Source organism: Pezoporus flaviventris, unplaced genomic scaffold (assembly GCF_033815535.1).
Source record: "Pezoporus flaviventris isolate CSIRO_AGI_PZ_B2104156 unplaced genomic scaffold, CSIRO_AGI_Pfla_v1 ptg000096l, whole genome shotgun sequence".
In the NCBI taxonomy this organism is placed as follows: domain Eukaryota; kingdom Metazoa; phylum Chordata; class Aves; order Psittaciformes; family Psittacidae; genus Pezoporus; species Pezoporus flaviventris.
In genome coordinates this window covers 2812632-2825098 of record NW_026892644.1, presented here as the reverse complement: position 1 = coordinate 2825098, position 12467 = coordinate 2812632, and the positions used below count along the sequence as shown (strand labels likewise).

Genomic DNA, 12467 nt, shown 5'->3' with positions numbered 1-12467 from the left:
TCTGCTAAAAAATACAAATACCTATATCAGTCAATAATATCAAAACAAACAGTCATCAGAAATTTCACTGGTGCAAATCAAAACTATGTGCAGACATACTATTGACTGACAAGGCTCATTCAAGAAGGAAGTTCAGCACAGTCTGCTGACGAAAATCACATTCAGAGTTCAGCTCACTGAAGAAATGACCCACAAAAGCTTTCCCAAAAAAGAAACTTAAGGGTTTATTTGCCATGGTGAAGTGTTAACCTCTTCCTCCCACACTACCAGCATCTTTAAAATGCCCCTGAAGTCAATGGAAGTCTGCCTGACTTGCAGACTTTGGGTTTTTTAAAACCCCAAAAATCAGAGAATCATAGAGCCATAGAATGGTTTAGGTTGGAAGCAACCTTTAGAGTCATCTAATCGAACTCCCCTGCAATGAACAGGGACATCTTCAACTAGATCAGCTTGCTCAGAGCGCTGTCTAACCTGGTCCTGAATGTTTCTAGGGATGGGGCATCTACCACCTCTGTGGGCAACCTGGCTTAAGTTCAGTGCTTTCCAGGATGGCCTACAGCTCACTGTGCTACTTTTCCAGCAGATATCAGGGTAGTTGATAGCAAGACGAGAACTTGTGAATGTGGTGCCTTCTGTAGCTGGAGTAAGAAGGCTTCATCAATAGACTTCCCTTGATCAGGGGGCCTGTAATAGAGACCAACCTCAAGGTTCCCCTTATCATATCAGTCTCTAATTCTTACCCATAAGCTTTCAACCTGCTTGTGGCTATTCTTCAGAGGCAGCTTTTCACTCTGTATCCGTGCCTTCATGTAGGGAGCAACACTTCCACCCCTCATTCACTGCCTGTCCCTTCTGAGCAGCCATCAACGGCCGCACTCCATTCATGGGATTCATCCCACCAAGTTTCAGTAACTAGGTCATAGCTTTCTAGCAGCATGGTGGCTTCCAGCTCTTCCTGTTTGTTGCTCATGTGTTGGTGTATATGTTGGTGTAGAAGCACTTCACATGGGCTCTCAGCTGAACCACCTTCTTAGAGGAGCACCCCTTAATTCCTTTGAGGTATTTCACTGATGTTTCCCTGTTGCCTCCTATTACCTCAGCAGGCCCTCATCTCCGTAAGACTTCAAGCATGCTCCAGTCTAGCCAGCATGACTCAGAGCAACAGGCTAAGGGACCCCATCCCTCTAACATTGGTGTGTTATCCCATGGATTGTCACAGGCTAGTTTAAAGCTCTGCCAGTGAGCCTCACTAGCTCATTAGAAAAGACCCTCTTCCCCCTTTGTGAAAGGTGGAAGGCCAGCAGGACTGGTGCCATCTAGGCCAATCCACTATAGAAAAATTCAAAAGTGTGGTGGTGACACCAGCCACAGAGCAGTGACTGGTGTTATTAACATGTACTAACAGACTGCGTCCATCTGTTTCTTTCAGTGTCACTGCCTGCAACTGGAAGGATAGAAATAAAAATAACCTATACTCCAGATTCCCTTACCAAACATTCCAAAGCCCTCTTTTGATCTCTTTTGAACTATGCATTATAGCTTCATCACCACCCTTGAGCAGTAAGAGATAATAGTCTGAGGGCCATACTAGGCTAGGAAGTTTCCTAGTGATGTCCTTAACCCAGGCCCCAGGGAGGCAGCAGACATTTCTAAAAGGGGGTTCTCTCTGGGTTATTGGACCCTTTGTCCATGCAGAAGGGAGTCATTTCCAACTATATCCCATTTTTTCTTCCTCTTGGAGATGGTTGTGATACAGCGGGTAGGCCTTTCTGATCTCTCCAAGGCTTCAGGCTTCCTTATACAAGAAATCAGAACTAAAGGATATCTCAGCAGCTTTGAAATCATAGAATCATAGCATGGTTAGGGTTGGAAAGGACCTTAAGATCACCTAGTTCCAACCACCAAATGGCCATTCCAAGATAGATTGAAGTAGGACAGTTATCATAGAATCATAGAATAGTTAAGGTTGGAAAGGACCTTAAGATCATCTAGTTCCAAGCCCCCTGGCCATGGGCAGGGACACCTCACACTTAAACCATCTCACCCAAGGTTTTGTCCAACCTGGCCTTGAACACTGCCAGGGGTGGAGCATTCACAACCTCACTGGGCAACCTATTCCAGTGCCTCACCACCCTCACAGGAAAGAATTTCCTCCTTATATCCAATCTAAACTTCCCCTGTTTAAGTTCTAACCCGTTATCCCTTGTCCTATCACTATAGTCCCTAATGAAGAGTCCCTCCCCAGCATCCCTACAGGCCCCCTTCAGATACTGGAAGGCTGCTATGAGGTCTCCACGCAGCCTTCTCTTCTCCAGGCTGAACAGCCCCAACTTCCTCAGCCTGTCTTCATACGGGAGGTGCTCCAGCCCCCTGATCACCCTCGTGGCCCTTCTCTGGACTTGTTCCAACAGTTCCATGTCCTTTTTATGTTGAGGACACCAGAACTGCACACAATACTCCAAGTGAGGTCTCACGAGAGCAGAGTAGAGAAGCAGGATCACCTTCTTCCACCTGCTGGTCACACTCCTTTTGATCATCAAAATCTCCTTTAATTGTGGCATATCATACGTAAAATACATCCTGAGACCACTACAAACATTATCCACAACTGGTGATTTACCAGAGCTAATCTGCTTAATAAGGGAATGCAAAGAGAATATATGACCTGCCACTTGGGGAGCGGGCACGAATCCAGGTTTCCATCAGAAAGGACACATGTCAAACTTTTTGATAGAAATCAGTCAAAGAGACTCTATATAGGTACAAAAGGCAAGGACTGCCTGTGATTAGGTTACGGCCTATAGAATTGTAGACCCAGAGTCAAGAGTCTCAGCTTGGTCAGAGGTTTTCCGTGGAGTCTTAAGGATGCCACCCATCCTTAAAAGGAGAAGCACCCTGGCAAGACAAACCTAAAGGTAGCAAATATTTACACACAGATCTATACCTGTTTCTGCATGAAAGTCCATCATCATCTGTATTGGAAATCCAATGGCTACACTAAGCCCAGACTACAGTTTCTTATTCAGCTGCTTCTTTCTTGGTTGAGCAGATAGCCACTGATACTAGCGGGAGCATGCCTGAGTAAATCAGTGTGAAGATTTGGAACTAAGTTCTGAAAGAGCAGTCAGATTTCTCCTCCTTAGCATCATACCTCTTCTTACATTCTAGTTACTCTGCCTTTTTAAGCAATTCAGTGGAAAACAAAAGCTTCCTTAGCACTTGCTGCATTGTTTCCCTTCCCTCCCCCTCCCAAATCAAATTTAGAAAAATAGGTAAATAACCTGTGTAACTGCCTCTTGCCTCACCATTTCAGCTTGATGCCCTTTACAACAATCTCAGCTGACAGGTTCAGTGCTGAGCCGTACAAAGTGCTTCCTGCCGGCGTGGGTGGTCTGAGTCACTCCACAGTGAATCTGACAGCTGAGTGCAGAGATATGGACCCGCGGCAACAAGCAGGCTGGGGAGGTGCAGCTTGGGTTTCATTTGCTGCACATTCGTCTTTTATCCCACGGGTAGGGCATAGCTTGCTGTGGCACATTACAAGGCTCAGTGAGCTAGTCTCTTCACTTGAGAAGCTAATTCTTGTGTTGTAAACAAATGTTTAGATTAGTAATTCATCCATTGATTTGTAGGGCATCTATCTCATTATCCCTGAATGACTGCAGATTGAGGCACTCAACATTGTTTATGATCTAGGCACAAGGGACTAATCTAAAACACAGGCTTAGTGTCCAGTGATTTATAACATAAGTAGCTTAGACCCTGATACGACAAGTTATTCTAAGAAGACAAGCCTTTGCATCTAAGTGGTGTCCTTATCAATGAATCAAGGGTAATCTCCTACAGAGATCTCAAATCAGGGTGGCAGCATCATCTCAGATGCAATGGGAGTTTCCTCCCACACCTGAACACTTTAATTGGGGTCAACTACAATTAGAAGAAAAAAAGCAGCAGCATGTAATATTTGGAAGGTGAAATATTCTAGTTCATAACGCACTCCAGGCTCTATCATGTTTCTGTATCAGTCAGCCACACCTCTCGGTTATCACAGATCATACTCAGCATTCTCTGGCCCATTGTATACTGGGAAGAAGTCTGATTCCTCCTTAACCTACCAGTGGCTTTTGCTGCAATTAGCCATTCATCCTGTAACTGATCATGTACTCTAGTAACTGCTCGTGTACTCTAGTTCCCAGAATTAATAAGATCAACTATCACAGATGTGCAAGGACAAGAAATTAAATACTTATAAACAGTTGTATTTATTCTGTTTATTACCAATAACTAAAGGTCCTTGTCCTTAGAGAGAACTAGCTAACCAGGAAATTTTGGATGTCAAAGTGCAGATGTTTTTGAGTTATGCCTGAGCATAAAAACATATGAAAATGTTTACAAGGTGAAATTTCTGTAATTTTTCATCATTTTCTAACTCAAAAATTGCAAAGAAGCGTGCTTAAAGTTTCCAGGAGAAAAAGTAACCTCAGGCTGAAGTAATGTGTGGAAAAAAATCAATCCTAAAGGAGAATTTTTCAACAAAGTATCATCACGTGCAGAAGGGGACAAAGTAGTAGAGGCTGCAACACACAGCCAGATCCTAAGGTGAGTTAAAACAATTGAGAGAGAAATGACTGGCGTCCTGCTGGACAGCATGTTGAACATGAATGAGCAATATGCCATAGCTACAAAGCCCAATGGCCTTCTGGAGTGCATTAGGAAGAGCACTGACAGCAGGTAAAGAGAGGGAATCCTTCCTATCTAATCAGTACTACTGTGACCACACCTGGAGTGCTCTTTCTAATTCTATGCTCCCCAGTAGAAGAAAGACATGGACAAACTGCAGTGAACCTAGTGAAGAGCCACTAAGAAGATAAGGGATTGGAGGGTCTGATGTGCAAGAAGAAGCTGAGAAAGTTGGGATTGTTCTGAAACTAGAAGAGAAAGTTCAGGGGATTTTACCAGTCTTGGGTGGACTAAGGAAGGCAGAGTTAGACTCTTCTTAATGGTGTCCAGTGACAGGACAAGAGGCAAAGGACACATATTGAAATACAGGAAATATAATTTAATGTAAGCAAAAACTATTTTACTGTAAGCGTGATCAAATACTGGAGCAGGTTGCACAGAATGGTTCTCCATCCCTGGAAATATTTAGAACTCAACTGGACAAGTCCCTGAACAATCTGCTCTGACTGAACCTGCTTTGAGGAAGGGGTTGGACTAGATGATCTCCAGAGATCCCTTCCAACCTTATCTATCCTGTTCTGTGGCTGAATGGTTCCTATGCACTTTTCTCAACTGGAACACTGAATTCTTACAGTATAAGTATTGAACGGATACTAGGACTCATCATTGCTCCTATGCTGGTGATGTGGTAGCCTCATAGCCCTACTATCTTGCATACAATTTCTGCAAACTAAAGTGTTTTGTTATTTTTTCCCCTTTATCATGACAATTTACGACATGAAGTCATATACTATATGCTGATTGGTCTTATGTAAAGCTATGGCTGTCGCAGAAAGAGAAAGGGAATTTGGAAAACTTACTCATTTCCATGTATTCTGGAGTCAGCCCAGTGAAAGGTTCCAAAGTGTAGTCCAGATCCCACTGCTGAGGGTCCTTTGATTGGTTGGTTTCCACTTCCTTCAGCTCAGTTCTTTCATCCTTCAGCTTCCTGAAGAGTTTCTTTAGCTTCCTGAGAAACAAAAGTTCAGATTGAACCAAGTCCTTTTTTTCTTCTTTTTAACCCTACAAGATATGGCCCAAGTTTTTGCACAGCAACATAAAATATGGACCATGTTATTTTGGTGTCCAACAGGCTTAGTCTACATCATCCTCTAAAGTTCTAATGTAGCTTTTTCCAGGTGACAGGCTGCTGAAGTAAGCAGTTTCTATGTTCCTGTGTCAAGAGAAAAGTTACAACAGCATAATGGTGTTGAACTCAGTACTTTCTAATAACTGTTTCTCTCTAGATGTGCTGAATGGACATCTTCCTGAAGCTCAAGCACCTCAGGCCTAAATATAGATAATAAATAATACACTCAAAACCAACACACTGAGCACTTCTCCCTTAAGAAAGAAAGAAAGAAAGTAGAAACAAACAATATACCAGAAGGTAATGTGATATCTTCATAGCACATATCTAGCACAGGTAAATTTTTCTCTCACCATGAAGCTTGGGAACTTCCAATATAATATACTTTTAGGTCAAAATGACCAGATATTTTGCCAAAGAAGGTGCAGGAATGTACTTATTCCTAAACCTGGTGGACTTGCGAATATTTTAAGCATGAAACCTGCTTGTTCAAAGTGAAAAGAAATAAGCACCTCTGCTAATAAATCCTCAGCACCAAAGAAGAAGTGTCTCCAAGGTGCTGATAGGTCCAAAGCCTCTCAGGGCTCCAAAAAGGAATAATATTGACATAAAGCAGGCCCTGTGACCACCAGGAAACACCCACAGCTCTTCAATTCCAGTGCTTTCCTGTCCCAAACACATATACCGGAGTCTATCTAAATAGACAAAAAAAGATGCTGCTTGTGAAAGCTTAAAGGGGAAGCACTCTTTAATTAAAATGATGTTACAGCTAATAAAGACAACAAGATATGTATCAATGAAATGTTAAGTATAAGCAATGTCTTAATTTTACTAATGGACTGTCATCCTGGAGAAATGCAATCTCCTTGCTTCTACATAATGCGCAAACAGGGTTTAAATTAACAGAGAGAATCAGATTCACAAGAGTTTCAGCAAGGTTGCCAGAATTTTGTCTCAGACAGGTATACCTTTCCTGTCAGCACAAACAGAAACCCTACCTTAGTCACTTCACACTCTTTGCATTCAGTAACAAATTAGTGCTAAAAAAACATAACTTGGGATGCAGGCAGTAACAACCTCTTCAATGCTCCAAGCTGCAGCCCCCACTGGAACTCACTGGGGAAGAACTGGAATTCACCAGAACCCACTGGAAACTACACAATTTCAGAACTCCTAACATAAAACCTGAAACATTTGTTTAATGCTTATGATAATAATTTTGTATTTCCGAAGTAATTATTTTTCCTGAGAGCTTACTGATCATGCATACAGCAAATTATGCATATCTATATAGACCCTGAAATACGTACTTCGCTGTGAGTTAGATGCTTTACTTGCATAAGCGTATAATCTTCCTTAAGAGATTTTTTATAAGAGTTTTAGAGGTTCTAAATTTTTCTTCAGATATGTCACAGTGTGTATAAAGGTGGAAAGCTGAGCTATCAGATGACCACTGTTACGGTGAAACTTGGAAACCTCTGTTTATCCTGCAAGCCCAACTCTGCTGGTGAGTTTTCACTGCCTCCGAAGCAGAAAAGCAAAACCATTTAAGTCCAGATCAGTTATATCTCATACCTCCTTTAGATCAGAAGAGGTTGGATCAGAGTTTCGCATTTTGATCACATTTTACAATAACATAGTTCATTTTGACCAACTATAAATTACTCACATGGGTGAGCAATTATTTGCGCAAGTATTTCTTTGGATCTCAGCATGAATAGTAGTATAAACCACTGTCCTACTGAAATGGGGGTACGTGTTTCACAACACTGACAAATACATGAATTTCTTAAGTAGTAAAATCCCAGAGTAGAATGAATCCATCTCTAAAAGAAAAGTATTCCCAGTGCCCTTACAGAAATGACATTTTAAATGCATATGCATCAATAACTTCATGCTATTTTTACAAAGAGAAATTCGCATGGAAAAAAAATGCAATAGATTGAGCTGTTTCTTCAAAATCAAGGAAGCGAAATACAGCAAATTAGCACAAAACATCAATATTTATACTTACTGCATGTCTTCCTTTGCAGATTAAATTTATCTTTCACAAATACGCACGACATTATTTTATATTTCCTCACATATGTGCCATATGAATGAAAATCCAGACTAATCCCAGTGATGTTTTGCCAACAGTGTAAGCGGGGCTCTCCCACAAACATTTCCCCCACAGCTTGCGATAAATCCTTTGAACTAGAGGTGTGTGGCCTGGAGGCAAGATTGTATGGGGTAGTGGTTTTCATTTGTTCTTCCAGCTAAGCAGAACCACTTTCTCAGACCCCAACTTTAGTAGCAGGGCAAGTCTAGCTGGCAAACACACTAAAGGCTTTGCTGGGTAGGTTTATTGCTTTGTTCATGGATATACACAGAAACACAGTACAAGGCTCTACAGCAACCTGGAAATGACCAGTGGCTGCAGAATTTCTACACTGACCAGGGTTTACAGGACCAATTCAATTTCATCATCTATGTATGGAGAAAATGGGGACTGGCAGACACTCTTAAAATGACCCAGACTGCAATCAGGTCCTCTCTGTGCCAGGATCACAAAGTTGCAAAAATCAAGAGATCAACTCTAGCTTTTTTCCAAGTGTAGCTAAGGCATATCTCTAACAGTAATATTCTCAGTACTTTGTCAATACCCAGATACAATAATGCTAACCAAATACTTTCAGTACCCAGAACATTCAGTTTACACAGTTTTAATAAAAGGATGGAGAGTTTTATAGTATTTCACAAGAAAAAATTAAATGGATCCTTACAGAGGCATTTACCTCATACATCATACAAACTCAGCCATTTCAAGACATTAAAATTCCCGCCTCCCCTCTGCCTTTATGGCAATCAAGGGAACTGGTCCATGACAGAGGTGATATAGTATTCAGAAGGTAGGAGACTGGGGTCAGGATTTAAAACAATCAATTCCCAAGATGCTCCTCCAGCATATCCCAATTAATATCCTAATGTAGGCACTCTCAGAGGACAGTGAACCATAAGTTAAAGACAGCGCTGATTCTGATTTCTGTTCCAATAAAAGGATATGTGCTACAAATGTTGCTCTCATTTCCACGGCCAGATGAGATTGAAGAGCATCTTGCTGTCACTGTGCAGCAGCTGAGATAAAATTTGGGTGTTTTTAAATGTGAAGTCTGCACATGTGTGATCTAATTCTCTGGTTAGAGCACAATGGAGTCGAGTTACGGAGTTTAATGCATGCGCTCGACTCTCCTGAGAACCCAGTAACTAAAACAATAGTTGTTGTTTTTCATGTTTATTTGGGAATACACTAAATCCAGGGTTCTGTAATAATTTTTAATTTCTCATCTGCCTATCTATAAGCCAGGCATCAGGAGTGGCACCTTTCACCATTTTGAGTTAAGCTTTGAAGAGTGTTCTTATTTTTATTCTTATGACATTTTTTTAAAGGATCAACTAGTTGAAAGCAAGCCAAAGTATTTCTTTCAAATATTCCATGAAAAAAATGTACCTTTGTGTCATATCCAAGCATGTGAAGTTTGAGACCAAACAGAAGTGTGTCAGAAAGTTAAAGGAACAGAAAACAGGAATTTGCACAGTGTTATTCTCCAGCTATACAGCAGTAGGGCAATGAAAATGAGTTTTGCAGAACTCTATAGATGCACATATGATTGTATTATTAAAACTGAGTAAGCTTTTTAAAGGCACTTGTGTGAAACCTGGTTTTTAATTCTTCAGATCAACATTTTTAAACAAAGTTGACAGAAGTATAACTGTCAGCTACTTTAGCTTCTGCTTTCTGCATGCTAGGCAGCTCCAACAGTGAGACAGAGGTAGGTTTACTCCTTCAGAATGAGTCTCCAAGAAGCTTTGTGCTGAAGAAGCACATGCAGCAAGGTTTCATGACCTTACAAGTAGCCATATGATTCTGGAGAGAGAAAACTATAGATTAGCCATTATTTCTGGTCCTTTTGCCAGTGAATACTAAAAAGCAACATACCTCCTTAAAGAGACTGAGTAGCATTGAAAAGAATGAGCGGAGGATCAGGGAGAAAGAAAATGAACAGGTTTTTGTCAGAAGGCTATGTCTAGAGCAGTTAAAAATGACTGCACTTTCTCACAAAGGATTGGCACCAAACTGTTGTGTTAAATAGGAGGTTGGAACATGGTTTAATTATGTTGTTTATAATTCCTAATATAACCAATAAGTATAGCATTATGCAAAGTAATCAGCATCTGAAGAGAGCATAAAATCACTAAAGGAAAATACCCCACCCCTGGAGAATCCATAAGCTTTTGATGAAAAAGATGAGGAAAAAAAAAGAGAGAAATCAAAATCAAAGTGATCCTGGCTGGGCTGCAAGCACATGGTGCTTTTAAAAAAAGACAGATGACTGAACAGTTGCTCTATTTATACACTAAAAAGGAGTAGTAGGATTTGGGGAATCTGGGGGAAGACATGATGATGACCTGAGAAAAGTGAGAAATTTGCGCAGTGAGTGGAAAGTATAGAGGCTGGAAAGGCAGAGCAGCTGGGAGCAGGTTGAAATAGGACAGAGGCACAAGTCTGTGTGTCTTTGATGGCTATGCAGTCCTCACGGTACATCTCCACCACAGCCTGCCAGAAAGACTGGAAATGAAGATCAGCCTACCAGTTTCTCAGAACTTTCAGTTACCAAATACACTCTTGGGTACTTCAAGGCAGATCACCTGTGACAGTCACCAAGGGCTGAATTTGAAGTACTGCAAGGCAATACTTGCTAGAAGGAAATGCAAATAGACTATATGAAAAGACAGAAACCCCCTAAAATCCAGCTGCTTGGGATGAATGATTTATATCAGGTGGGTTTTAAGACTGTCCTTTCATTTAGCATTTTTGTCTTGGTAGCATGATAGAAAAGTGTAAAAGGAGAAAGCTAGACTAAAAAAAAAATGAGTAGATGAACACTTTTATCTAGAGAAAAGGAAGTGCAGTGGCTCAGACTCTTGTGTTCTTGACTGTAATTTTGTTTGCTTTGAATGGAGTACTGAAGGTCCAGGCTTTTCTTCAGTCATATTCCTACAGTCTGTTCACATAAGGAGAGACCTCATATTCACACACAGGCAGTGCAAGAAGGATTCAGAGGGAGAATGAAAGGACTTTAATCTCTCATTTGATTCCATGGTTTATGGTATAGTCATGCTTTGCTGGCACATTCAGACCTCCTGGGTTCTATGGGAGTTTAAGTGGTGTTTGGGAATTTTTCATTTCTCTAATAGAAGAAATCAATAACCAAAAAACAGGAAAGAAAAAAAAAAAACAACAAACTCTGAAACCTTCCAATGCCATTAATTAACAGCAACATATTAAAGCTGAAAAGTGACACAGGGATAGTAGCCATGAAAAGGCATCTTTAAAATTGCTTTTATTAACTCTTCGTATTCTTATCCGGCATAGTCAAATGCATTTTGAACTAAGTGATGCTGAATACAAAGGCCAAATTCATGGCCCCACAAATGTCAATGGGAGTTTTGCCATTGACTCCAATAGGGCCAGGATTTCACCCTAAGGGTTTAGCACCAAGGTCAAAGACAGAGAGTAATAAAATAACCACATGGATTTTTTTCAATAAGTTCAGAAAAACAACTGAAAAAAAGGTTAAGGCTCTGAAGCCCTGCAGCCTTTTAGGGTCAGTTCCTGTGGCAACAGTAAGAGAATTACGGTATGTGACACATCTAAGTGAACTATGGCATATTTACATCTGTCAAACTTATGAATTCCAGCCCCACAGAACACACATTTCAATTCAAGAAGGCCTAGTTTTCCATAATTCAAATGCTATTGCATTTACCTAGCTGTTTTGATATACCTGGGTGCAGAAATTGAAGAAGAAAACACAGAAATGTTTAGAAGACCAGCAAGTCACATCTGCCATAGCTGTGCAGCAGTTTCTTCAGAAACGTTGAAGGAAACAGCAAAGAAAATAGCATGTATCCCCATGATGCCAAACAATGCATCCGAGTTTTAACTCTGTAATTCTTCAGCCAGCATTGACAGTGAATAATCCAGAATAAAGACACTGAATGATGGTTCCCAATTGCAGCAACAATAGGGCACTAGAGATTTAATGGATGGCTGTTGCTTATGAACTCAGTCTGCCATCTATTTAGTACTTTGAGGGAGACAGCAAATTGAAGTAAGGTTTTGTGACATTCTGCAAAGCAATTCAAATGCATTTTGTTTTAGGGTGAATGAAATAAAAATGTTTTCTGAAATAATCCCTATATCCCAAGCTTTCTATAAGGGAGAAAACTCTTTCAATCTGGGTCATATAACTTAGCAGAGAGATACTTTCATGTTACAGGCATATAGAGGACAGTTCCAGATTCTGAAGAAGAAATCACCATTTATGTTAGTCTCTTCTGCCTCTCCAGATAACTAAGGTTGATTGCAGCACTCATACTCTGCCTTCAGTGGATTTACAGGGAGTCAGTTTAAGAATCTGTGTTATTCACTTTCTCATTCCCTCCAAAGAGACATACGGCAAGGGGGGTAGAAAATGTGCAGCTGCTGAAATCAGACATAGAAAAGACTGATCTATCTTTCTGCCATGGGAGGACTGTTCATCACAGTGAGGCTGCTGTTGCAGAAGTAGACACTGGAAAATACAACAGGGGCCTGATGAAGGTAGAGAAATTC

General features: G+C 40.8%; 1 protein-coding gene across 1 annotated transcript in view; it reads right to left on the bottom strand.

Moving 5' to 3' along the window:
- ANO2 (anoctamin 2) overlaps positions 1-12467 on the bottom strand; it is a 177238-nt gene that overhangs the window by 15998 nt on the left and 148773 nt on the right. The window contains exon 20 of the mRNA XM_061476402.1: positions 5541-5689. Within this exon, the coding sequence (XP_061332386.1) occupies positions 5541-5689 (149 nt within the window). The remainder of the gene's footprint in view (positions 1-5540; positions 5690-12467) is intronic.